The following is a 26587-nucleotide window of genomic DNA, read 5'->3' as shown; positions in this document are numbered from 1 at the left end:
AGTAAGGTGACACCACAGGCCGCTCCCCCTGCGGTACAGTAAGGTGACACCACAGGCCGCTCCCCCTGCGGTACAGTGAGGTGACACCACTGGCTGCGCCTCCTGCGGTACAGTGAGGTGACACCACAGGCCGCTCCCCCTGCGGTACAGTGAGGTGACACCACAGGCTGCTCCTCCTGCGGTACAGTGAGGTGACACCACAAGCTGCAGTATAAGCCATAGCTGATATATAATAACACAGGACACTGCCCGGGGGGGACATATTGGGGACAGAGCAGCACATTACTACCTGTTACTAATACAGTCAGGAGATTATTATATATCCCTCATTAGTCACATGACAGCCAGTGTTACTATGGGGAGGGGCGGGGCCTCCTCAGCGTCTCTCTGTAGCCATGGTTACTGTCCCTGCTGCTCTACCTCCTATTATCCACTGACACGCCCACCCCGCTGCTGTCCCCTCCCACTCACCCCACATCAGCCAATCGCATCTCAAAGCTGTTCCACCGGTTCCTCCCATCCACTCTCACTATGACTACAGATATCGCCCCATCTGTTTTAGAGCTGTGATTGACGCACCGGGCAGCCAATCAGGTGCCTGTAGATACGACGGACGTCATGTAGACAGCGGTAGCAGCATCACACAGGTCATCACTAGAGTAACCAAATAAACTACCTCATATGTGCGGCGGCCATTTTCCTGTAGTCGCGCAAGATATTAGAACGTCATATCCTGCTACAGAGGGGGCGGACTTAGGGAGTCCTCAGCCGTCATTTTGGAGAGCCTCATTACTACAAGAGGTAACTTATTATATATGATTATTATATAGGGGAGAAGGGACCAGACAGTGATATATGAGGGGAGAATAACACAGCCCCTGGCACACACTGATATTTGGCATTATGATACAGGGCAGAGTGGGGGACCATGCAGTGACCCTCTCTATACCCTACAACATTACATCAATGACCCCTCTATACCCTACACTACATCCCTGACCCCTCTATACCCTACATTACATCCCTGAGCCCTCTATACCCTACATTACATCCCTGACCCCTCTATGCCCTACACTACATCCCTGAACTCTCTATACCCTACATTACATCCCTGACCCCTTTATACCCTACACAACATCCCTGACCCCTCTGTACCCTACATTACATCCCTGACCCCTCTATACCCCACACTACATCCCTGACCCCTCTATACCCTACACTACATCCCTGAGCCCTCTATACCCTACACTACATCCCTGAGCCCTCTATACCCTACATTACATCCCTGACCCCTCTATGCCCTACACTACATCCCTGACCCCTCTATACCCTACACTACATCCCTGAGCCCTCTATACCCTACATTACATCCCTGACCCCTCTATGCCCTACACTACATCCCTGACCCCTCTATACCCTACACTACATCCCTGAGCCCTCTATACCCTACATTACATCCCTGAGCCCTCTATACCCTACATTACATCCCTGACCCCTCTATGCCCTACACTACATCCCTGAACTCTCTATACCCTACATTACATCCCTGACCCCTTTATACCCTACACAACATCCCTGACCCCTCTGTACCCTACATTACTTCCCTGACCCCTCTATACCCCACACTACATCCCTGACCCCTCTATACCCTACACTACATCCCTGACCCCTCTATACCCTACACTACATCCCTGAGCCCTCTATACCCTACATTACATCCCTGACCCCTCTATGCCCTACACTACATCCCTGACCCCTCTATACCCTACACTACATCCCTGACCCCTCTATACCCTACACTACATCCCTGAGCCCTCTATACCCTACATTACATCCCTGACCCCTTTATACCCTACACAACATCCCTGACCCCTCTGTACCCTACATTACATCCCTGACCCCTCTATACCCCACACTACATCCCTGACCCCTCTATACCCTACACTACATCCCTGACCCCTCTATACCCTACACTACATCCCTGACCCCTCTATACCCTACATTACATCCCTGACCCCTCTATACCCTACACTACATCCCTGACCCCTCTATACCCTACATTACATCCCTGACCCCTCTATACCCTACACTACATCCCTGACCCCTCTATACCCTACATTACATCCCTGACCCCTCTATACCCTACACTACATCCCTGAGCCCTCTATACCCTACACTACTACCCTGACCCCTCTATACCCCACACTACATCCCTGACCCCTCTATACCCTACACTACATCCCTGACCCCTCTATACCCTACACTACATTACTGACCCCTCTATACCCTACACTACATCCCTGACCCCTCTATACCCTACACTACATCCCTGACCCCTCTATACCCTACACTACTTCCCTGACCTCTCTATACCCTACACTACATCCCTGACCCCTCTATACCCTACATTACATCCCTGACCCCTCTATACCCTACATTACATCCCTGACCCCTCTATACCCTATGCTACATCCCTGACCCCTCTATACCCTACGCTACATCCCTGACCCCTCTATACCCTACACTGTAAACATCACCGTACTAGCTCCCTGCACTATATCAGTGGGAAAATAATACAGAATAAAATAAATGTTCCTATGCGCAACCACAGTTAGATGCAGCCTATGGAAAAGACGGGAGGCCAGGTGTGGCTGGCCACCATGCTGCTGCTCCTCCTCTCCTCCATGCACTGGCCTCTCCCACTGCTCCTGTCAGGCACCCCAGGCTGCCAGTCAGCAGGCAAAGACGCGTTGAGGCAGATGGATAGTCTTTTTTTGCAGTTTGCAGCATAATTGAAAGCAGCACTACCCCGCCCCCATCTCTGGGCATCGTCTGACTATCCGTACCTGGACCAGACAGAGCTTTACATGCTCACTAGCCGGACAGTGCTGCCGCCTGTTATATAACACAGCGACGTCGCTACAGCTCTCACCGGCACCGCGTGCAGAGCCGGACAGTCTGGGTACATGTACTACTTTAGTTGTAGCCCTGACGGGGAGAATATACAAACTCCACACAGTTCGAGCCATGGTGGGAGTCAAACCCATTACCTCAGCGCTGTGAGGCAGTAACGCTAACCATTACACCGTCCCTACTGCCAATTACATATTGTTTCTGCTGCGGGGTACACTGGGCTCCACAAGAAGTACATCGGGGTGTAGAGTGGATCTTGATCCAGAGGCACAAACAGGCTAAATTTTAGCTTTAGGCTGTCCCAGGATGCATTGGGACGTCCTCTGTAACCCCGCCTCCACGCACTGTGAGCTCAGTTTCATTAACAAGTCCAATGTAGGAGCAGGTAAGAGAGAAGGCAGATGATAGTCTTTCAAAGAAGACTTCAAGGGATGCAGCACTGTTACAGTATATGTCAGAATGACATTCAGTGCCGCATCTCCATCACCTCCCAAGAGGCATTGCATACTCCTGCGGCCTGTTCTCTGTAGCAGTTTGTGAGTTCTCTCCTGGATACAAGAGTGGTAGTGCCGGTACCTCTGTCCCAAAGGGGCAGTAGTTACTACTCAACCCTGTTTCTAGTACCGAAACCTAATGGGTCATTCCAGCCTATACTCAACCTCCAATCACTAAACAAGTTTGTAATGCTGCTTTCTGATCGCTAATGCCGGATCCCACCCGGTAAGAGAAACGTGTCCTTACTGGGTGGGATCCGGCATTTGCGCTCCTTTGCTTGCTTTCCGACCCGGCAATACACCAGGTCGGTTGCCATAGCAGCGGGGGGCGCAGCAGCAGCAGGGATGGGGGTGGAGGCGGCGCTGGGAGATGAGCTCATCTATGCTGTGAATGGGAGCCGTGTCGCATCGGAACGGCTCCCATTCACACTGCACCTGACCCGGTATTCAACCCGGTAATAACCCTTCTATTTTACCGGGTTGAATTACCGGGTCAGGTGACGTGCTAATTCAGCATAGGAGCTTTCACATCGCACACTGACCCGTGTCGATACCAGGTTATTTGTGCGATGTGAAAGGGGTATGAGTGTGTCAAAATTCAGGATGGAAACGTTGCGCTCAATTGTGCTAGCGATGGATACTGGAGACTATATGGTATCCCTGGATATACAGGATGCATACCTGCATATACCTATTGCCAAGTCACATCAGCAGCATCTGCGGTTTGCTATTGGCAACCTCAAGTATCAGTTCCAGGCTCTGCCATTCGGACTGGCTACAGCTCTTCTGATCTTCATGAAGATCATGGCTGTAATGACGGCACAGCTCTGTCGCCAGGGAGTCAGGATCCTGCCGTCTCTGGATGACTTGCTGATCCTGGCAAACTCCCACAATGTCCTCCTCAGTCATCTACAACTGACGGTAAGCTTCCTACAAGCCCACAGGTGGCTCATCAATTGGACGAAATCCTCGCTGGTCCCAGCTCAGAGCATGGTGCACCTGGGGGCACTTCTGGACACAGTCAACGTCTGTTCCTTTCTCCGGGAAAAGTCTTGAAGCTTCAGGACAGGATAAGATGCAAGTACTTGGCCTGATGGTGTCTGCATTCAACATGGTAGAGTATGCTCTATTTCATTCCCACCCCCTGTAGAGGCTACTCCTTTCCAAGTGGGACAGCCTACCTCATCGGATCAGATCTCACATAATTACTTTGACTCCGGAGGTTCGTCATTCGCTAACCTGGTGGCTCCGGGTCCAGCAATTGAGCAGGGGCCGTTCCTTCTGGATCCCTGACTTGGTCCTGCTGACAACGGATGCCAGTCTGCGGGGATGGGGTGCGGTGTTGGAGCAACACTCTTTCCAGTGTCGTTGGACCAAGAAGGAGTCCCTCCTCCTGATTAAACATTCTAGAACTGCGGGCGGTGTTCAGTGCGTTACCCTTCGCCCTGCCTCTGGTACAGAACAGTCCTGTTCAAGTACGGTCATACAATGCCACCACGGGGGCATACATTAACCATCAAGGCAGCACTTGAAGCCGCACGGCAATGATGGAAGTGTCAAAGATTCTTCTATGGATGGAACGCCGTCTGCCAGAAATAACGGCAGTGTTCATTCTGGGAGTCCTAAACTGGGAAGCAGACTTCCTCAGTCGCCAGGACGTACACACCGGAGAGTGGAGTCTTCATCCGGAAGTCTTTCAACTCCTAGTGGACACGTGGGGCCTACCAGATGTAGACCTGATGGCATCTCGACACAATCACAAAGTTCTGGTCTTTGAATCAAGGACCAGGGATCCTCAAGCAGCATTCGTGGATGCACTGGCCATTCCATGGATCTTTCGGCAGCCTTATGTCCTCCCTCCAGTGTCACTCCTGCCCAGGTGTCACGCTCGACATGAGTTGAGGATCTGATGACTGACAATTGACTAAGGGAGCAGCTTTCGGCAAAGGAAGGAAATGAGGTGGCTGAATATAGTTCTTACTCATGGATTGAAGAGTAGGCCTGAAGGTGAAGAGGGGTAGGCAATGAGGACAATGACTGAGAACGATACACTGAAGAAAGATTAATTTAGTTTTAATGAGACTTCAGTAATACACCACAACTAGGAGATAAGTCAGAGTGAGTTCTGAAGAACATAGAAACATAGAATTTGTCGGCAGATAAGAACCACTTGGCCCATCTAGTCTGCCCCTTATTTTATTTTTATTTTTTATATTATTTTTTATCACTAACCTTATTTGATCCTTATTTCTTTGTAAGGATATCCTTATGTCTATCCCATGCATGTTTAAATTGCTCTACTGTCTTAGCCTCTACCCCCTCTGATGGGAGGCTATTCCACTTGTCCACTACCCTTTCTGTGAAATAATTTTTCCGCAAATTTCCCCTGAACCTCCCCCCCTCCAGTCTCAGTGCATGTCCTCGTGTCCTATTGCTTCTCTTCATTTGGAGAATGTTTCCCTCCTGGACTTTGTTAAAACCCTTCATATATTTGAAAGTTTCTATCATGTCCCCCCTTTCCCTTCTCTGCTCCAAACTATACATATTGAGATTTCTTAGTCTTTCTGGGTATGTTTTGTGATGTAGGCTATGCACCATTTTAGTTGCCCTCCTTTGTACAGTTTCTAATGTATTAATATCCTTTTGAAGATATGGCCTCCAGAACTGAATACAGTATTCTAGATGAGGTCGTACCAATGACCTATACAGTGGCATTATTACTTATTTCTCTATCGTCCTAGTGGATGCTGGGGTTCCTGAAAGGACCATGGGGAATAGCGGCTCCGCAGGAGACAGGGCACAAAAGTAAAGCTTTCCGATCAGGTGGTGTGCACTGGCTCCTCCCCCTATGACCCTCCTCCAAGCCAGTTAGATTTTTGTGCCCGGCCGAGAAGGGTGCAATCTAGGTGGCTCTCCTAAAGAGCTGCTTAGAGAAAGTTTAGCTTAGGTTTTTTATTTTACAGTGAGTCCTGCTGGCAACAGGATCACTGCAACGAGGGACTTAGGGGAGAAGAAGTGAACTCACCTGCGTGCAGGATGGATTGGCTTCTTGGCTACTGGACATCAGCTCCAGAGGGACGATCACAGGTACAGCCTGGATGGTCACCGGAGCCTCGCCGCCGGCCCCCTTGCAGATGCTGAAACATGAAGAGGTCCAGAATCGGCGGCAGAAGACTCCTCAGTCTTCTAAAGGTAGCGCACAGCACTGCAGCTGTGCGCCATTTTCCTCTCAGCACACTTCACACGGCAGTCACTGAGGGTGCAGGGCGCTGGGAGGGGAGCGCCCTGGGAGGCAAATGAAAACCTATTTGGCTAAAAAATACCTCACATATAGCCTCCGGGGCTATATGGAGATATTTAACCCCTGCCTGAATACACTAAAGAGCGGGAGACGAGCCCGCCGGAAAAGGGGCGGGGCCTATCTCCTCAGCACACAGCGCCATTTTCCTTACACAGCTCCGCTGGTCAGGACGGCTCCCAGATCTCTCCCCTGCACTGCACTACAGAAACAGGGTAAAACAAGAGAGGGGGGGCAAAATAGTGGCAAAAATTATATTATAAAAGCAGCTATACAGGGAGCACTTATTATAAGGCTATCCCTGTCATATATAGCGCTTTTGGTGTGTGCTGGCAAACTCTCCCTCTGTCTCCCCAAAGGGCTAGTGGGGTCCTGTCTTCGTTAAGAGCATTCCCTGTGTGTCTGCTGTGTGTCGGTACGTGTGTGTCGACATGTATGAGGACGATATTGGTGTGGAGGCGGAGCAATTGCCTGTAATGGTGATGTCACTCTCTAGGGAGTCGACACCGGAATGGATGGCTTATTTAGGAAATTACGTGATAATGTCAACACGCTGCAAGGTCGGTTGACGACATGAGACGGCCGACAAACAATTAGTACCGGTCCAGACGTCTCAAAAACACCGTCAGGGGTTTTTAAAACGCCCGTTTACTTTAGTCGGTCGACACAGACACAGACAGGGACACTGAATCCAGTGTCGACGGTGAATAAACAAACGTATTCCTTATTAGGGCCAGACGTTAAAGGCAATGAAGGAGGTGTTACATATTTCTGATACTACAAGTACCACAAAAGAGGGTATTATGTGGGATGTGAAAAAACTACCGTAGTTTTTCCTGAATCAGATAAATTAAATAAAGTGTGTGATGATGCGTGGGTTCCCCCCGATAGAAAATTATGGGCGGTATACCCTTTCCCGCCAGAAGTTAGGGCGCGTTGGGAAACACCCCTTAGGGTGGATAAGGCGCTCACACGCTTATCAAAACAAGTGGCGGTACCGTCTATAGATAGGGCCGTCCTCAAGGACCAGCTGACAGGAGGCTGGAAAATATCATAAAAAGTATATACACACATACTGGTGTTATACTGCGACCAGCGATCGCCTCAGCCTGGATGTGCAGAGCTGGGTGGCTTGGTCGGATTCCCTGACTAAAAATATTGATACCCTTGACAGGGACAGTATTTTATTGACTATAGAGCATTTAAAGGATGCATTTCTATATATGCGAGATGCACAGAGGGATATTTGCACTCTGGCATCAAGAGTAAATGCGATGTCCATATCTGCCAGAAGATGTTATGGACACGACAGTGGTCAGGTGATGCAGATTCCAAACGGCACAAAGGTGTATTGCCGTATAAAGGAAGAGGAGTTATTTGGGGTCGGTCCATCGGACCTGGTGGCCACGGCAACTGCTGGAAAATCCGCCGTTTTTACCCTAAGTCACATCTCTGCAGAAAAAGACACCGTCTTTTCAGCCTCAGTCCTTTCGTCCCTATAAGATCATATCTGCCCAGGGATAGAGGAAAGGGAAGAAGACTGCAGCAGGCAGCCCATTCCCAGGAACAGAAGCGTTCCACCGCTTCTGACAAGTTCTCAGCATGGCGCTGAGACCGTACAGGACCCCTGGATCCTACAAGTAGTATCCCAGGGGTACAGATTGGAATGTCGAGACGTTTCCCCTTCGCAGGCTCCTGAAGTCTGCTTTACCAAGGTCTCCCTCCGACAAGGAGGCAGTATGGGAAAAAATTCACAAGCTGTATTCCAGCAGGTGATAATTAAATTACCCCTCCTACTACAAGAAAAGGGGTATTATTCCACACTATATTGTGGTACTGAAGCCAGAAGGCTAGGTGAGACTTATTCTAAAAAATTTTTTTTGAACACTTACAAAGGTTCAAATCAAGATGGAGTCACTCAGAGCAGTGATAACGAACCAGGAAGAAGGGGACTATATAGTGTCCCGGGACATCAGGGATGCTTACCTCTATGTCCCAAATTTGCCCTTCTCACTAAGGGTACCTCAGGTTCGTGGTGCAGAACTGTCACTATCAGTTTCAGACGCTGCCGTTTGGATTGTCCACGGCACCCCGGGTCTTTACCAAGGTAATGGCCGAAATAATGATTCTTCTTCGAAGAAAAGGCGTCTTAATTATCCCTTACTTGGACGATCTCCTGATAAGGGCATAGTCCAGGGAACAGTTGGAGGTCGGAGTAGCACTATCTCGGATACTGCTACAACAGCACGGGTGGATTCTAAATATTCCAAAATCGCAGCTGATCCCGACGACACGTCTGCTGTGCCTAGGGATGATTCTGGACACAGTCCAGAAAAAGGTGTTTCTCCCGGAAGAGAAAGCCAGGGAGTTATCCGAGCTAGTCAGGAACCTCCTAAAAACAGTGCATCATTGCACAAGGATCCTGGTAAAAATGGTGGCTTCCTACGAAGCAATTCCATTCGGCAGATTTCACGCAAGAATTTTTCAGTGGGATCTGCTGGACAAATGGTCCGGATCGCATCTTCAGATGCATCAGCGGATAACCCTATATCCAAGGACAAGGGTGTCTCTCCTGTGGTGGTTATAGAGTGCTCATCTTCTAGAGGGCCGCAGATTCGGCATTCAGGATTGGATGCTGGTGACCACGGAGCCCAGCCCGAGAGGCTGGGGAGCAGTCACACAAGGAAAAAAATTTCCAGGGAGTGTGATCAAGTCTGGAGACTTTTCTCCACATAAATATACTGGAGCTAAGGGTAAATTTATAATGCTCTAAGCTTTGCAAGACCTCTGCTTCAAGGTCAGCCGGTATTGATCAAGTGGGAAAAACATCACGGCAGTCGCCCACGTAAACAGACAGGGCGACACAAGAAGCAGGAGGGCAATGGCAAAAACTGCAAGGACTTTTCGCTGGGCGGAAAATCATGTGATAGCACTGTCAGCAGTGTTTCATCCCGGGAATGGAAACTGGGAAACAGACTTCCTCAGCACGACCTCCACCCGGGAGAGTGGAAACTTCATCGGGAAGTTTTTTCCACATGATTGTAAACCGTTGGGAAATACCAAAGGTGGACATGATGGCGTCCCGTCTGAACAAAAAACGGGACAGGTATTGCGCCAGGTCAAGAGACCCTCAGGCAATAGCTGTGGACGTTCTGGTAACACCGTGGGTGTACCAGTCGGTGTATGTGTTCCCTCCTCTGCTTCTCATACCTAAGGTGCTGAGAATTATAAGACGTAGAGGAGTAAGAACTATACTCATGGCTCCGGATTGGCCAAGAAGGACTTGGTACCCGGAACTTCAAGAGATGCTTACAGAGGTCTTATGGCCTCTGCCGCTAAGAAGGGACTTGCTTCAGCAAGTACCATGTCTGTTCCAAGACTTACCGCAGCTGCGTTTGTCGGCATGGCGGTGGAAAGCCGGATCCTAAGGGAAAAAGGCATTCCGGAAGAGGTCATTCCTACCCTGGTCAAAGCCAGAAAGGAGGTGACCGCACAACATTATCACCACATGTGGCGAAAATATGTTGCGTGGTGTGAGGCCAGGAAGGCCCCACAAAGAAATTTCAACTCGGTCGTTTCCTGCATTTCCTGCAAACAGGAGTGTCTATGGGCCTCAAATTGGGGTCCATTAAGGTTCAAATTTCGGCCCTGTCGATTTTCTTCCAGAAAGAATTGGCTTCAGTTCCTGAAGTCCAGAAGTTTGTCAAGGGAGTATTGCATATACAACCCCCTTTTGTGCCTCCAGTGGCACTGTGGGATCTCAACGTAGTTCTGGGATTCCTCAAATCACATTGGTTTAAAACCAGTCAAATCTGTGGATTTGAAGCATCTCACATGAAAAGTGACCATGCTCTTGGCCCTGGCCTGGACCAGGCGAGTGTCAAATTGGTGGTTTTTTTCTCAAAAAAGCCCATATCTGTTTGTCCATTCGGACAGGGCAGAGCTGCGGACTCGTCCCCAGTTCTCTCCCTAAGGTGGTGTCAGTGTTTCACCTGAACCAGCTTATTGTGGTGCCTTGCACCTACTAGGGACTTGGAGGACTCCAAGTTGCTAGATGTGTCAGGGCCCTGAAAATATGTTCCAGGACGGCTGGAGTCAGGAAAACTGACTTGCTGTTATCCTGTATGCACCCAACAAACTGGGTGCTCTTGCTTCTAAGCAGACTATTGCTAGTTGGATGTGTAATACAATTCAGCTTGCACATTCTGTGGCAGGCCTGCCACAGCCAAAATATGTAAATGCCCATTCCACAAGGAAGGTGGGCTCATCTTGGGCGGCTGCCCGAGGGGTCTCGGCTTTACAACTTTGCCGAGCAGCTACTTGGTCAGGGGCAAACACGTTTGCTAAATTCTACAAATTTGATACCCTGGCTAAGGAGGACCTGGAGTTCTCTCATTCGGTGCTGCAGAGTCATCCGCACTCTCCCGCCCGTTTGGGAGCTTTGGTATAATCCCCATGGTCCTTTCAGGAACCCCAGCATCCACTAGGACGATAGAGAAAATAAGAATTTACTTACCGATAATTCTATTTCTCGGAGTCCGTAGTGGATGCTGGGCGCCCATCCCAAGTGCGGATTATCTGCAATACTTGTACATAGTTACAAAAATCGGGTTATTATTGTTGTGAGCCATCTTTTCAGAGGCTCCGCTGTTATCATACTGTTAACTGGGTTTAGATCACAAGTTGTACGGTGTGATTGGTGTGGCTGGTATGAGTCTTACCCGGGATTCAAAATTCCTCCCTTATTGTGTACGCTCGTCCGGGCACAGTACCTAACTGGCTTGGAGGAGGGTCATAGGGGGAGGAGCCAGTGCACACCACCTGATCGGAAAGCTTTACTTTTGTGCCCTGTCTCCTGCGGAGCCGCTATTCCCCATGGTCCTTTCAGGAACCCCAGCATCCACTACGGACTCCGAGAAATAGAATTATCGGTAAGTAAATTCTTATTTTCTTTCTTTCTGCTGCTGATTCCTCTCCCAATGCAGCCCCAAGCATCTGACTAGCCTTCCTCATTGCCTTGTTACATTGCTTACCTGCTTTTAAGTCATCTGAAATAGTGACTCCTAGATCCATTTCCTCCTCAGTAGTTTCCAGTATAGTGCCATTAATACTGTATTTAGCTTTAGGATTTTTGAGACCCAAGTGCATGATTTTGCATTTTTGGGCATTAAACTGTAATTGCCACACTCTTGACCATTCCTCTAGTCTACCTAGATCCTCAATCATTTGTTTTACCCCACCTGGTGTGTCCTACCCTGTTGCATACCTTTGTGTCATCTGTAACAAGACATACTTTCCCTTTAATGCCATTTGCAATGTCACCAATAAAGATATTAAAAAGCACTGGTCCAAGTACAGATCCCTGGGGTACTCCACTGGTAACATTTCCCTCCTGTGAATGCACTCCATTTACCACAACTCTCTTGTTTTCTATCCTTCAACCAAGATCTTATCCATTCAATAATCCTAATATCCAATCCCAAACTTTCAAGTTTATTTAGCAGTCTGCGATGTGGAACTGTGTCAAAAGCCTTACTAAAGTCTAGATAAGCTATATCCATGGCGCCACCGAAATGTTCGTGACTTGTAGATGGTGCTGAAGAATACTGAATGGAGAAGTGACTTGTAAACGATGCTGAAATACACTGAATGAGGTGATGACTTGTGATTTGTAAACGATGCTGAAATACAATGAATGAAGAGATGACTTGTGAACAATGCTGAATAAACACAGGTTGTTGATCTTGCACAGAAATAGATTCAAAAATACAGGGAATGATATAGAAGCCAGAAATGGACGATCATATATTGGAAATCCCTATCTGTCCGTATGGCGGTGCGCCCAGGGTCATAAAAAGGAAGTACATATGTATCTACAAGGAGAAAAAGTATGACTCTAGTTTGGGCGCACTCTTATTATTGTTTACTTTTCAATTATGATCAAATGAGAAATGATAATGACATCTTAAGCTTGTACTCTACACCTCATTAGAAAACTCGAAACTGGATATATACTGCACGTATGACCATGTATGAAAATTGTATCAGGAAGGAACACCATTAAATGTTACAAAATAATGTGTGGAATGTTCAGATCCTTAATTATACCTGGATAATTGCATAATGGAGGGTGGCTACATCACAAGCAACCTCCGTCTGCCAAGAATCTGTACAAACTTGGTTTGTATTAATACAACCCTGAATAGGGTAGGGTTAGTGAATGAGAGAGCCCACACGCTATGTGCTGATATCTGGTAGTTAGCCACTGTCTTAGATTGGTAAACTTATTAAGGATTAGGAAAATAGTAGGAATCAGTAAAGTAGTGATACTGCTGTTGGCGTTATTGCCCTAGGTAGATCTTCCTACTTCACCGGGTATTCCCTAGTAGTCACCCGTCTAGGTACTGACCCAGCCCACCTCCGTTTAGCTTCCAAGATCGGACGAGATTGGGCGTGAACGGAGGGGTATGGTCGTAGAGAGAAATTGCCCTACATCGCCAATGAGAGTGCACCGAAGCGGAAGGATGGATTCCTTCTCGGGAGAGAATATGATAAGAATGTATAGATAATAAGATGTGAATCTGCTGTCCCCGTTAGACTGGCGGGACGTGTCCCGTAGGGGACTAGTCCGCCTGAATCGTGGATGAGAGTTCACGGAAGGAAGGAAAGTGAGAATGTAGAAAAAGAATTACAAAGTCATATAGGACACATATTTGGACGTTCTTAATTTCTTGCGGTCACCTGTTGGATTTCAATTAGATATGCGTCTTGGTGATGATAAGCAGTATCGTACAAATGATACAATTAAGAAGAAAAGCATAAGGTGCTGAGAGATAAACACACTAAATATTCACTTATGACAGTGGAAAAGTATGAATTTTTTAAACAGTGGTGGGCACACGGTATTTACCTAGAAAATGTGTGTATTTTTTGTTTGAAAAATAAATATACACACAGAATTGATTGAGTATGCACTCCTATGAGAGGGTATTGCAGGTAGTGTTCCTGCTTGGAATACCTGCTAGTCTTGCAGGAAAATAAGTTGTTTTAATATACACACAGACTTGTTTATATATACACACCTATGAGAGGGTATTGCAGGTGGTGTTCCTGCTTGTTAGAAAAATCCTGTGTTTTTTTTAAAAAAGGTCTGATTGTGTGCCTGCTGGAACAGCAGGAAGACAAATTGTTTGAATATGCACACCTATAGTGGGGTATTGCAGGTAATGTTCCTGCTAACCAAAAAAAATTGAAACAAAAATAGTTAAAGAATACATATTAAGTATCACATATTCAGATGTCAGACATAGGAGGTGCCCCTTAGAAGACACACCTGTTGTAGGGAATAAGATATCTACTATTTCAATGACAGATGGGCAAAAAATGCCCTAAACGAGATAAAAAGAATATTGGATATCACCCATTCCTGATGTCAGACATGAGAGGTGCCCCTTGGAAAAACGCGTTTCACCCGGTAACGGGCTTGTTCACTTTCATTCTGAGCAGCTGCTCAGAATGAAAGTGAACAAGCCCGTTACCGGGTGAAACGCGTTTTTCCAAGGGGCACCTCTCATGTCTGACATCAGGAATGGGTGATATCCAATATTCTTTTTATCTCGTTTAGGGCATTTTTTGCCCATCTGTCATTGAAATAGTAGATATCTTATTCCCTACAACAGGTGTGTCTTCTAAGGGGCACCTCCTATGTCTGACATCTGAATATGTGATACTTAATATGTATTCTTTAACTATTTTTGTTTCAATTTTTTTTGGTTAGCAGGAACATTACCTGCAATACCCCACTATAGGTGTGCATATTCAAACAATTTGTCTTCCTGCTGTTCCAGCAGGCACACAATCAGACCTTTTTTAAAGAAAACACAGGATTTTTCTAACAAGCAGGAACACCACCTGCAATACCCTCTCATAGGTGTGTATATATAAACAAGTCTGTGTGTATATTAAAACAACTTATTTTCCTGCAAGACTAGCAGGTATTCCAAGCAGGAACACTACCTGCAATACCCTCTCATAGGAGTGCATACTCAATCAATTCTGTGTGTATATTTATTTTTCAAACAAAAAATACACACATTTTCTAGGTAAATACCGTGTGCCCACCACTGTTTAAAAAATTCATACTTTTCCACTGTCATAAGTGAATATTTAGTGTGTTTATCTCTCGGCACCTTATGCTTTTCTTCTTAATTGTATCATTTGTACGATACTGCTTATCATCACCAAGACGCATATCTAATTGAAATCCAACAGGTGACCGCAAGAAATTAAGAACGTCCAAATATGTGTCCTATATGACTTTGTAATTCTTTTTCTACATTCTCACTTTCCTTCCTTCCGTGAACTCTCATCCACGATTCAGGCGGACTAGTCCCCTACGGGACACGTCCCGCCAGTCTAACGGGGACAGCAGATTCACATCTTATTATCTATACATTCTTATCATATTCTCTCCCGAGAAGGAATCCATCCTTCCGCTTCGGTGCACTCTCATTAGCGATGTAGGGCAATTTCTCTCTACGACCATACCCCTCCGTTCACGCCCAATCTCGTCCGATCTTGGAAGCTAAACGGAGGTGGGCTGGGTCAGTACCTAGACGGGTGACTACTAGGGAATACCCGGTGAAGTAGGAAGATCTACCTAGGGCAATAACGCCAACAGCAGTATCACTACTTTACTGATTCCTACTATTTCTCTATCGTCCTAGTGGATGCTGGGGTTCCTGAAAGGACCATGGGAATAGCGGCTCCGCAGGAGACAGGGCACAAAAAGTAAAGCTTTTCCGATCAGGTGGTGTGCACTGGCTCCTCCCCCTATGACCCTCCTCCAGACTCCAGTTAGATTTTTGTGCCCGGCCGAGAAGGGTGCAATCTAGGTGGCTCTCCTAAAGAGCTGCTTAGAGAAAGTTTAGCTAGGTTTTTTATGTTACAGTGATTCCTGCTGGCAACAGGATCACTGCAGCGAGGGACTGAGGGGAGAAGGAGTCAACTCACCTGCGTGCAGGATGGATTGGCTTCTTGGCTACTGGACATCAAGCTCCAGAGGGACGATCACAGGTACAGCCTGGATGGTCACCGGAGCCGCGCCGCCGGCCCCCTTGCAGATGCTGAAGACAGAAGAGGTCCAGAATCGGCGGCTGAAGACTCCTGCAGTCTTCTAAAGGTAGCGCACAGCACTGCAGCTGTGCGCCATTTTCCTCTCAGCACACTTCACACGGCAGTCACTGAGGGTGCAGGGCGCTGGGAGGGGGGCGCCCTGGGAGGCAAAATGAGTACCTATAAAGGCTAAAAATACCTCACATATAGCCCTAGAGGCTATATGGAGATATTTAACCCCTGCCTGATTTCTCAAAATAGCGGGAGACGAGCCCGCCGGAAAAGGGGCGGGGCCTATCTCCTCAGCACACGGCGCCATTTCCTCTCACAGCTCCGCTGGTCAGGACGGCTCCCAGGTCTCTCCCCTGCACTGCACTACAGAAACAGGGTAAAACAGAGAGGGGGGGCAAATTTATGGCGATATTTTTATATAACAAAGCAGCTATAGGGGAGCACTTATTATAAGGCTATCCCTGATATATATATAGCGCTTTTGGTGTGTGCTGGCAAACTCTCCCTCTGTCTCCCCAAAGGGCTAGTGGGTCCTGTCTTCATTAGGAGCATTCCCTGTGTGTCTGCTGTGTGTCGGTACGTGTGTGTCGACATGTATGAGGACGATATTGGTGTGGAGGCGGAGCAATTGCCAAATATGGGGATGTCACCTCCTAGGGGGTCGACACCAGAATGGATGCCTTTATTTATGGAACTACGGGATAGTGTCAACACGCTAAAGCAGTCGTTTGACGACATGAGACGGCCGGACAATCAATTAGTGCCTGTCCAGGCGACTCAAACACCGTCAGGGGCTGTGAAACGCCCTTTGCCTCAGTCGGTCGACACAGACCCAGACACAGGCGATGACTCCAGTGGTGACGGTGACGAATCAACCGTATTTTCCAGTAGGGCCACACGTTATATGATTTTGGCAATGAAGGAGGCGTTACATTTAGCTGATACTACAGGTACCACTAAACAGGGTATTATGTGGGGTATGAAAAAACTACCTATAGTTTTTCCTGAATCAGAAGAACTAAATGACGTGTGTAATGAAGCGTGGGTTGCCCCTGATAAAAAGCTGATAATTTCAAAGAAATTATTGGCATTATACCCTTTCCCGCCAGAGGTTAGGGAGCGCTGGGAAACACCTCCTAGGGTGGACAAGGCGCTAACACGCTTATCTAAACAAGTGGCGTTACCCTCTCCTGAGACGGCCGCACTTAAAGATCCATCAGATAGGAGGATGGAAAATATCCAAAAAAGTATATACACACATGCAGGTGTTATACTACGACCAGCTGTAGCAACTGCCTGGATGGGCAGTGCGGGGGTAGTTTGGTCAGAATCCCTGATTGAAAATATTGATACCCTGGACAGGGACAATATTCTACTGTCGTTAGAACAAATAAAGGATGCATTTCTTTATATGCGTGATGCACAGAGGGATATATGCACACTGGCATCACGGGTAAGTGCTATGTCCATTTCGGCCAGAAGAGCTTTATGGACGCGACAGTGGACAGGCGATGCGGATTCAAAACGGCATATGGAAGTTTTGCCGTATAAGGGGGAGGAGTTATTTGGAGTCGGTCTATCAGATTTGGTGGCCACGGCTACAGCCGGGAAATCCACCTTTCTACCTCAAGTCACTCCCCAACAGAAAAAGGCACCGACTTTTCAACCGCAGCCCTTTCGTTCCTTTAAAAATAAGAGAGCAAAGGGCTATTCATATTTGCCACGAGGCAAAGGTCGAGGGAAGAGACAGCAACACGCAGCTCCTTCCCAGGATCAGAAGCCCTCCCCGGCTTCTACAAAAGCCTCAGCATGACGCTGGGGCTTCTCAAGCGGACTCGGGGACGGTGGGCGGTCGTCTCAAAAATTACAGCGCGCAGTGGGCTCACTCGCAAGTAGATCCCTGGATCCTGCAGATAATATCTCAGGGATACAGGTTGGAATTAGAGACAGATCCACCTCGCCGTTTCCTGAGGTCTGCTTTACCAACGTCCCCCTCCGAAAGGGAGACGGTGTTGGAAGCCATTCACAAGCTGTACTCTCAGCAGGTGATAGTCAAGGTACCTCTTCTGCAACAAGGGAAGGGGTATTATTCCACTCTTTTTGTGGTACCGAAGCCGGATGGCTCGGTAAGGCCTATTCTAAATCTGAAGTCCTTGAACCTGTACATAAAGAAGTTCAAGTTCAAAATGGAGTCACTCAGAGCAGTGATAGCGAACCTGGAAGAGGGGAACTTTATGGTATCCTTGGACATCAAGGATGCGTATCTCCACGTTCCAATTTACCCCTCACACCAGGGGTACCTCAGGTTCGTTGTACAAAACTGTCACTATCAGTTTCAGACGCTGCCGTTCGGATTGTCCACGGCACCTCGGATCTTTACAAAGGTAATGGCCGAGATGATGATTCTTCTTCGAAGAAAAGGCGTATTAATTATCCCATACTTGGACGATCTCCTAATAAGGGCGAGGTCCAGAGAACAGCTAGAGATGGGATTAGCACTGTCTCAAGAAGTGCTAAAACAGCACGGGTGGATTCTGAATATTCCAAAATCCCAGTTAATGCCGACAACTCGTCTGCTGTTCCTAGGGATGATTCTGGACACGGTTCAGAAAAAGGTTTTTCTCCCGGAGGAAAAAGCCAAGGAGTTATCCGAGCTTGTCAGGAACCTCCTAAAACCAGGAAAGGTGTCTGTACATCAATGCACAAGAGTCCTGGGAAAAATGGTGGCTTCTTACGAAGCGATTCCATTCGGCAGATTCCACGCAAGAATTTTCCAAAGGGATCTGTTGGACAAATGGTCAGGGTCGCATCTTCAGATGCACCTACGGATAACCCTGTCTCCAAGGACAAGGGTGTCTCTTCTGTGGTGGTTGCAGAGTGCTCATCTATTGGAGGGCCGCAGATTCGGCATACAGGATTGGATCCTGGTGACCACGGACGCCAGCCTGAGAGGCTGGGGAGCAGTCACACAAGGAAGAAACTTCCAGGGAGTATGGACGAGCCTGGAAACGTCTCTTCACATAAACATTCTGGAACTAAGAGCAATATACAATGCTCTAAACCAGGCAGAACCTCTGCTTCAGGGAAAACCGGTATTGATCCAGTCGGACAACATCACGGCAGTCGCCCATGTGAACAGACAGGGCGGCACAAGAAGCAGGAGGGCAATGGCAGAAGCTGCAAGGATTCTTCGCTGGGCAGAGAATCATGTGATAGCACTGTCAGCAGTGTTCATCCCGGGAGTGGACAACTGGGAAGCAGACTTCCTCAGCAGACACGATCTTCACCCGGGAGAGTGGGGACTTCATCCAGAAGTCTTCCACATGCTGGTAACCCGTTGGGAAAGACCAATGGTGGACATGATGGCGTCTCGCCTCAACAAAAAACTGGACAGGTATTGCGCCAGGTCAAGAGATCCGCAGGCAATAGCTGTGGACGCGCTGGTAACGCCTTGGGTGTACCAGTCGGTGTATGTGTTTCCTCCTCTGCCTCTCATACCAAAAGTATTGAGAATTATACGGCAAAGAGGCGTAAGAACGATACTAGTGGTTCCGGATTGGCCAAGGAGGACTTGGTACCCGGAACTTCAAGAGATGATCACGGAAGATCCGTGGCCTCTACCTCTAAGGAGGGACTTGCTTCAGCAGGGTCCCTGTCTGTTTCAAGACTTACCGCGGCTGCGTTTGACGGCATGGCGGTTGAACGCCGGATCCTGAAGGAAAGAGGCATGCCGGAAGAAGTCATTCCTACTTTGATTAAAGCAAGGAAGGAAGTAACCGTGCAACATTATCACCGAATTTGGCGAAAATATGTTGCGTGGTGCGAAGATCGGAGTGCTCCGACGGAGGAATTTCAACTGGGTCGATTCCTACATTTCCTGCAATCAGGATTGTCAATGGGTCTCAAATTGGGATCTATTAAGGTTCAAATTTCGGCCCTGTCGATTTTCTTTCAAAAAGAATTGGCTTCAGTCCCTGAAGTCCAGACCTTTGTTAAGGGAGTGCTGCATATACAGCCTCCTGTGGTGCCTCCAGTGGCACCGTGGGATCTAAATGTGGTTTTGGACTTCCTAAAATCTCATTGGTTTGAACCACTAAAAAAGGTGGATTTGAAATATCTCACATGGAAAGTGACCATGCTTCTAGCCCTGGCTTCTGCCAGGAGAGTGTCAGAATTGGCAGCTTTATCTTACAAAAGCCCATATCTGATTTTCCATTCGGACAGGGCAGAACTGCGAACTCGTCCGCATTTTCTCCCTAAGGTGGTGTCAGCATTTCATCTGAACCAGCCTATTGTAGTGCCTGCGGCTACAAGTGACTTGGAGGACTCCAAGTTACTGGACGTTGTCAGAGCATTAAAAATATATATTGCAAGGACAGCTGGAGTCAGAAAATCTGACTCGTTGTTTATATTGTATGCACCCAACAAGATGGGTGCTCCTGCGTCTAAGCAGACGATTGCTCGTTGGATCTGTAGCACAATCCAACTTGCACATTCTGTGGCAGGCTTGCCACAGCCTAAATCTGTAAAGGCCCACTCCACAAGGAAGGTGGGCTCATCTTGGGCGGCTGCCCGAGGGGTCTCGGCATTACAACTTTGCCGAGCAGCTACGTGGTCAGGGGAGAACACGTTTGTAAAATTTTACAAATTTGATACTCTGGCTAAGGAGGACCTGGAGTTCTCTCATTCGGTGCTGCAGAGTCATCCGCACTCTCCCGCCCGTTTGGGAGCTTTGGTATAATCCCCATGGTCCTTTCAGGAACCCCAGCATCCACTAGGACGATAGAGAAAATAAGATTTTACTTACCGATAAATCTATTTCTCGGAGTCCGTAGTGGATGCTGGGCGCCCATCCCAAGTGCGGATTATCTGCATAAGTTGTACATAGTTATTGTTAACTAATTCGGGTTATTGTTAAAGGAAGCCATCTTTCAGAGGCTCCGCTGTTATCATACTGTTAACTGGGTTTAGATCACAAGTTGTACGGTGTGATTGGTGTGGCTGGTATGAGTCTTACCCGGGATTCAAAATCCTCCCTTATTGTGTACGCTCGTCCGGGCACAGTACCTAACTGGAGTCTGGAGGAGGGTCATAGGGGGAGGAGCCAGTGCACACCACCTGATCGGAAAAGCTTTACTTTTTGTGCCCTGTCTCCTGCGGAGCCGCTATTCCCATGGTCCTTTCAGGAACCCCAGCATCCACTACGGACTCCGAGAAATAGATTTATCGGTAAGTAAAATCTTATTTTTCCTAATCCTTAATAAGTTTACCAATCTAAGACAGTGGCTAACTACCAGATATCAGCACATAGTGTGTGGGCTCTCTCATTCACTAACCCTACCCTATTCAGGGTTGTATTAATACAAACCAAGTTTGTACAGATTCTTGGCAGACGGAGGTTGCTTGTGATGTAGCCACCCTCCATTATGCAATTATCCAGGTATAATTAAGGATCTGAACATTCCACACATTATTTTGTAACATTTAATGGTGTTCCTTCCTGATACAATTTTCATACATGGTCATACGTGCAGTATATATCCAGTTTCGAGTTTTCTAATGAGGTGTAGAGTACAAGCTTAAGATGTCATTATCATTTCTCATTTGATCATAATTGAAAAGTAAACAATAATAAGAGTGCGCCCAAACTAGAGTCATACTTTTTCTCCTTGTAGATACATATAAACAATGCTGAATAAGACTGAATAACTAGATGACTTGAAGAACGATGTTGAAGAAAGTATCGCTGTGAGCACTGACAGTAAACGGAGACCCTGTACCAGATAGAGGACCCAGCAGTTAAACCGCAAGAGCAGGTGGACTGGAAGGAAAGGACTGCAATAACAGAACTGACCACCAGACGGCCTCCACAGAACCAGGATACCAGGGGTTAACCTTGGAGCACAGAACTTGAGCACCTTACTGCAGCAAGTAACTTGAAGCACTGGCACTATAGCTAAGCATCAACCCCTTTTTTATAAGGGAAGACTGCATTGGATTGGCTGGACACGAACTGGGATACCTATTGGCTTGGCTTGGTCTCCAACATGGTGGCTCCCTGCCCAGAGGACACATGTGGAACCAGCACACAGCCACTACCTCTGGCCTCAGCCTCCCAGACGCCGCACTCCAGCAACAGGCCACTTGAAAACAGACACCTCCAGCTGCCATGCTCCGCTCCCTAGGACCCTGATCCCAGCCTTCAGACGCCCGGCAGCTGCACCGGAGGACCTTGCTGCTGCAGCTCCTATCCGCTTCAGCCACACCAACCAGCTTACAGGAATGCCGCATGGACCAGATCCGGAGGTAAGACTCCGGATGCTGACACCAGGGTTCTGTGAAAGTTCAATCAAGAAGGAGGAATACTACTTCTAGTCACTCCGGTGTGGTCCAGACGGCATTGGTTCTCAGACCTGCAGCGTCTATCGACTGAGCGTTATCTTCTACTTCCTCAACGACCAGACCTACTCGTTCAGGGCCCTTGTCTTTATCCAGACTTGGCCAGACTAGCTTTGACGGCGTTACGCTTGAAGCATCACTCCTGAGAGCCAAAGGATTCTCTTAGGCGGTCATTCAAACTATGTTGAAAGCCCGTAAGCCGACGTCTGCTCGGATCTATTATAGTGTCTGGAATTCTTACTTCACCTAGTGTGCTGGTAAGAACTATGATGCGTACAGATTCAAAACATCCAGAATTGTGGCTTTCCTGCAACAAGGCCTGGACTTAGGCCTTCGTCTTGCCTCCCTCAAGGTTCACATATCTGCCTTGTCGGTGTGGTTTCAGAGAAAAATTTAGTCTATACCGGACGTTCATACTTTCACTCAGGGTGTGTTACGGATTCAGCCTCCCTATATCCCTCCTGTGGCTCCATGGGATAAGTCTGTTGTCCTGAATGCCCTGCAAGAGTCTCCATTTGAACCTCTTGAGTCAGTGGACCTTAAATGTCTCAACGCCAAGGTCCTGTTTCTGCTGGCTATTGCCTCTGCTAGAAGGGTGTTGGACTTAGGGTGGACGACAGGATAAAGCACCTTTCTAATATTCCATTGTGACCGGGCAGTTTTGAGAACTCGCCCAGGTTACTTACATAAAGTGGTGTCATCTTTTCACCTTAACCAAGAGATTGTGGTTCCGGCCTTTGGGGGTCATTCTGAGTTGATCGCTCGCTAGCTGTTTTTACCAGCCGTGCAAACGCATAGTCGCCGCCCACTGGGGAGTGTATTTTCGCATTGCAGGAGTGCTAACGCGTGTGCAGCCGTGCTCAGCAAATACAGTTTGTGCAGTTTCTGAGTAGCTCTGAACCTACTCAGCGCTTGCGATCACTTCAGCCTATTCGTGTCTGGATTTGACGTCAGACCCCCGCCCAGCGAATGCCCAGCCACGCCTGCATTTCTTCAGACACGCCTGTGTTTTTCCAAACACTCCCTGAAACGGTCAGTTGCCACCCAGAAACGCCCACTTCATGTCAATTTTCTTGCGTCCACCAGTGCGAATGGAATCGTCGCTAGAACCTGTGCAAAACTACACTGCTCTTTGTACCCCTACGTCATGCGTGCGTATTGCGGTGCATACGCATGCGCAGAAATTATGATTTTTAACCTGATCGCTGCGCTGCGAACAACGGCAGCTAGCAATCAACTCGCAATGACCCCCTTCAACTCTTCTGACTTGTCCCCCAAGGAGCGGTCTTTGGATGTGGTAAGGGCTGTCCGTATATATGTGGAGAGGACTGCCTCTATCAGGAGGTCAGATACCCATTTTGTACTGTTTGGTTTCCATAAACGCACAAACGTGACTGGCCTGCGAATGAGCAACCCTTGGCCAGATGGATTAGAATAGTGATTGCACAAGCTTATGCGCAGGCTGGCCTCCCAGCTCCTGCTTCTATCAAGGCCCATTCTACTCGGTCTGTTGGACCTTCTTGGGCGGCCCGCTGTGACGCACGCAGAACAATTGTGCAAGGCTGCCACGTGGTCCTCAGTGAACACGTTCATTAGGTTCTATGCCTTTGATACTTCCGCCTCTGAGGATGCTTCCTTTGGACGCCGGGTTCTCTTACCCGCTAAGGCGCGTCCCCTCCCATGAGGAACTGCTTTAGGACATCCCCGATCTTTCCCTGTGGAACACAATGTACCCCGCTGCAGAAAAGATGAGTTGTGGTAGACTTACCATTGTTAACTCTCTTTCTGTGAGGTACATTGGGTTCCACAGGGCACCCACCCTGATGCACATAGCTTCTATGGGTTTGTATGGCATTAGCCGCTGGTCCCTTCTCCTGTCGTGAGAACGTGGTTCTATGTGACTAACGTCTACCATCTCTATTACCTGCTTCTGCATTGGACTGGTTAACAAAACTGAGCTCACACTGCCTGGAGGCGGGGTTATATAGGAGGCCCCAATGCATCCTGGGACAGCCTAAAGCTTTAGCCTGTTGGTGCCTCTGGATCAAGATCCACTCTACACCCCCATGTATTTCCTGTGGAACCCAGAGCACCTCGCAGAAAGAGAGTTAACCATGTTAAGTCTACCATAACTCCTTTTTCTTATATCCGAATGTCAGCTGATTAATACTCAGCCTTTAGCAGCCTTATCACGACAAAAGAAAAGGGAGCTCACACCTTTTGCCACACAAATCAAATATTAAAACAGTTCAACACTCCCCTTTATTTAGGGTAACCCTCCTTTTCTGTCAAATGGAGATTTCAGCATATGGAACAAAACAGGAATACGATCATTACGTAATACGGCTTAAAACAAAGGATAACAACTATATTACACTAAGATCTTGTGCTTCTGTTTTCTTCCATACTGTATGTTGATATCTTCATTTGCTGAGACGGAAAAGGACGGTTACCCTGAAGAACCCTAAGGAAAGTGTTGATGTTAATTGAAGCCGTATTAAAGATATTTGAAAGTGTACAATGTGATGTTATTTCAAATTTTTTTTTAATAATTATATTTATTCCTAGATAAATACGCAGTGTGGATCCACAGAGTCTTAGTTTAGTCATCACGTGATTGTGAAACGCGTCCTGTATAAATTGCTGAGTCACTGAAGATGGACAAGGACCGGAGTCACATGACCGACAGGATACTAAATCTAACTCTGGAGATCATCTACGTGCTGACTGGGGAGGTGAGGGGACCTTAAAGCGCAGCGGTGACATCACTTATATCTATAGTAATAATAATACAGGGACATGACTGGGAAGGTGAGGGGATTTGGGAGTGTGACAGTGACATCACTTATACCTATAGTAATAATACAGGGAGGTGAGTGGATCTGGAAGTGTCACAGTGAAGTCTCTTATATCTATAGTAATACTACAGGGACATGACTGGGGAGGTGAGAGGATCTGCGAGTGTCACAGTGATATCACCTATATCTATAGTAATAATACAGGGACATGACTGAGGAGGTATGGGGATCTGGGAGTGTCACAGTGACATCATATATCTATTGTAATAATACAGGGACATGACTGGGAGGTGAGGGGATGTAAAAGTGTCACAGTGACATCATGTATATCTATAGTAATATATACAGGGACATTTTGCATTTTCTCTAACGTCCTAAGTGGATGCTGGGACTCCGTAAGGACCATGGGGAATAGCGGCTCCGCAGGAGACTGGGCACAAAAGTAAAAGCTTGAACTAGCTGGTGTGCACTGGCTCCTCCCCCTATGACCCTCCTCCAAGCCTCAGTTAGATTTTTGTGCCCGAACGAGAAGGGTGCATGCTAGGTGGCTCTCCTGAGCTGCTTAGAGTAAAAGTTTATTTTAGGTTTTTTATTTTCAGTGAGTCCTGCTGGCAACAGGCTCACTGCATCGTGGGACTAAAGGGAGAAGAAACGAACTCACCTGCGTGCAGAGTGGATTGGGTTTCTTAGGCTACTGGACATTAGCTCCAGAGGGACGATCACAGGTTCAGCCTGGATGGGTCCCGGAGCCGCGCCGCCGGCCCCCTTACAGAGCCAGAAGAACGAAGAGGTCCGGTGAAATCGGCGGCAGAAGACGTTCCTGCCTTCAACTAAGGTAGCGCACAGCACTGCAGCTGTGCGCCATTGCTCTCAGCACACTTCACACTCCGGTCACTGAGGGTGCAGGGCGCTGGGGGGGAGCGCCCTGAGACGCAATAAAAATCAGAAATACCTTAGGATGGCAAAAGAAATACATCACATATAGCTCCTGGGCTATATGAATGTATTTAACCCCTGCCAGTTTTCCAGAAAAAAGCGGGAGATAAGGCCGTCGTGAAGGGGCGGAGCCTATCTCCTCAGCACACAAGCGCCATTTTCCCTCACAGTTCCGCTGGAAGGACGGCTCCCTGACTCTCCCCTGCAGTCCCTACAGAATCAGGGTAAAAACGAGAGAGGGGGGGCACTATTGGCAGCTAAATTATAACAGCAGCTATAAAAGGGAGTAACACTTATATAAGGTTATCCCTATATATATATATAGCGCTCTGGTGTGTGCTGGCAAACTCTCCCTCTGTCTCCCCAAAGGGCTAGTGGGGTCCTGTCCTCTATCAGAGCATTCCCTGTGTGTGTGCTGGGTGTCGGTACGATTGTGTCGACATGTATGAGGAGGAAAATGATGTGGAAGCAGAGCAATTGCCTGTGTTAGTGATGTCACCCCCTAGGGAGTCGACACCTGACTGGATGATTGTATTTAAAGAACTACGTGACAATGTCAGCACTTTACAAAAAACTGTTGACGACATGAGACAGCCGACAAATCAATTAATGCCTGTCCAGGC

General features: G+C 47.8%; 1 protein-coding gene and 2 pseudogenes across 1 annotated transcript in view; 2 read left to right on the top strand and 1 right to left on the bottom strand.

Annotated features, from left to right (window-relative positions):
- The first annotated feature begins 510 nt into the window (after positions 1-510).
- LOC135054671 (gastrula zinc finger protein XlCGF26.1-like) overlaps positions 511-26587 on the top strand; it is a 64185-nt gene continuing 38108 nt past the window's right edge. The window contains exons 1-2 of the mRNA XM_063957918.1: positions 511-801; positions 24799-24965. Coding sequence (XP_063813988.1) covers positions 24888-24965 — 78 coding nt within the window. The 5' untranslated portion in view covers positions 511-801; positions 24799-24887. The remainder of the gene's footprint in view (positions 802-24798; positions 24966-26587) is intronic.
- On the bottom strand, positions 13066-13184 carry LOC134897823 (5S ribosomal RNA; annotated as a pseudogene).
- Positions 15239-15357, top strand: LOC134897822 (5S ribosomal RNA; annotated as a pseudogene).

Source organism: Pseudophryne corroboree, chromosome 3 (assembly GCF_028390025.1).
Source record: "Pseudophryne corroboree isolate aPseCor3 chromosome 3, aPseCor3.hap2, whole genome shotgun sequence".
Classification (NCBI taxonomy): domain Eukaryota; kingdom Metazoa; phylum Chordata; class Amphibia; order Anura; family Myobatrachidae; genus Pseudophryne; species Pseudophryne corroboree.
This window is presented reverse-complemented; position numbering and strand designations above follow the sequence as displayed.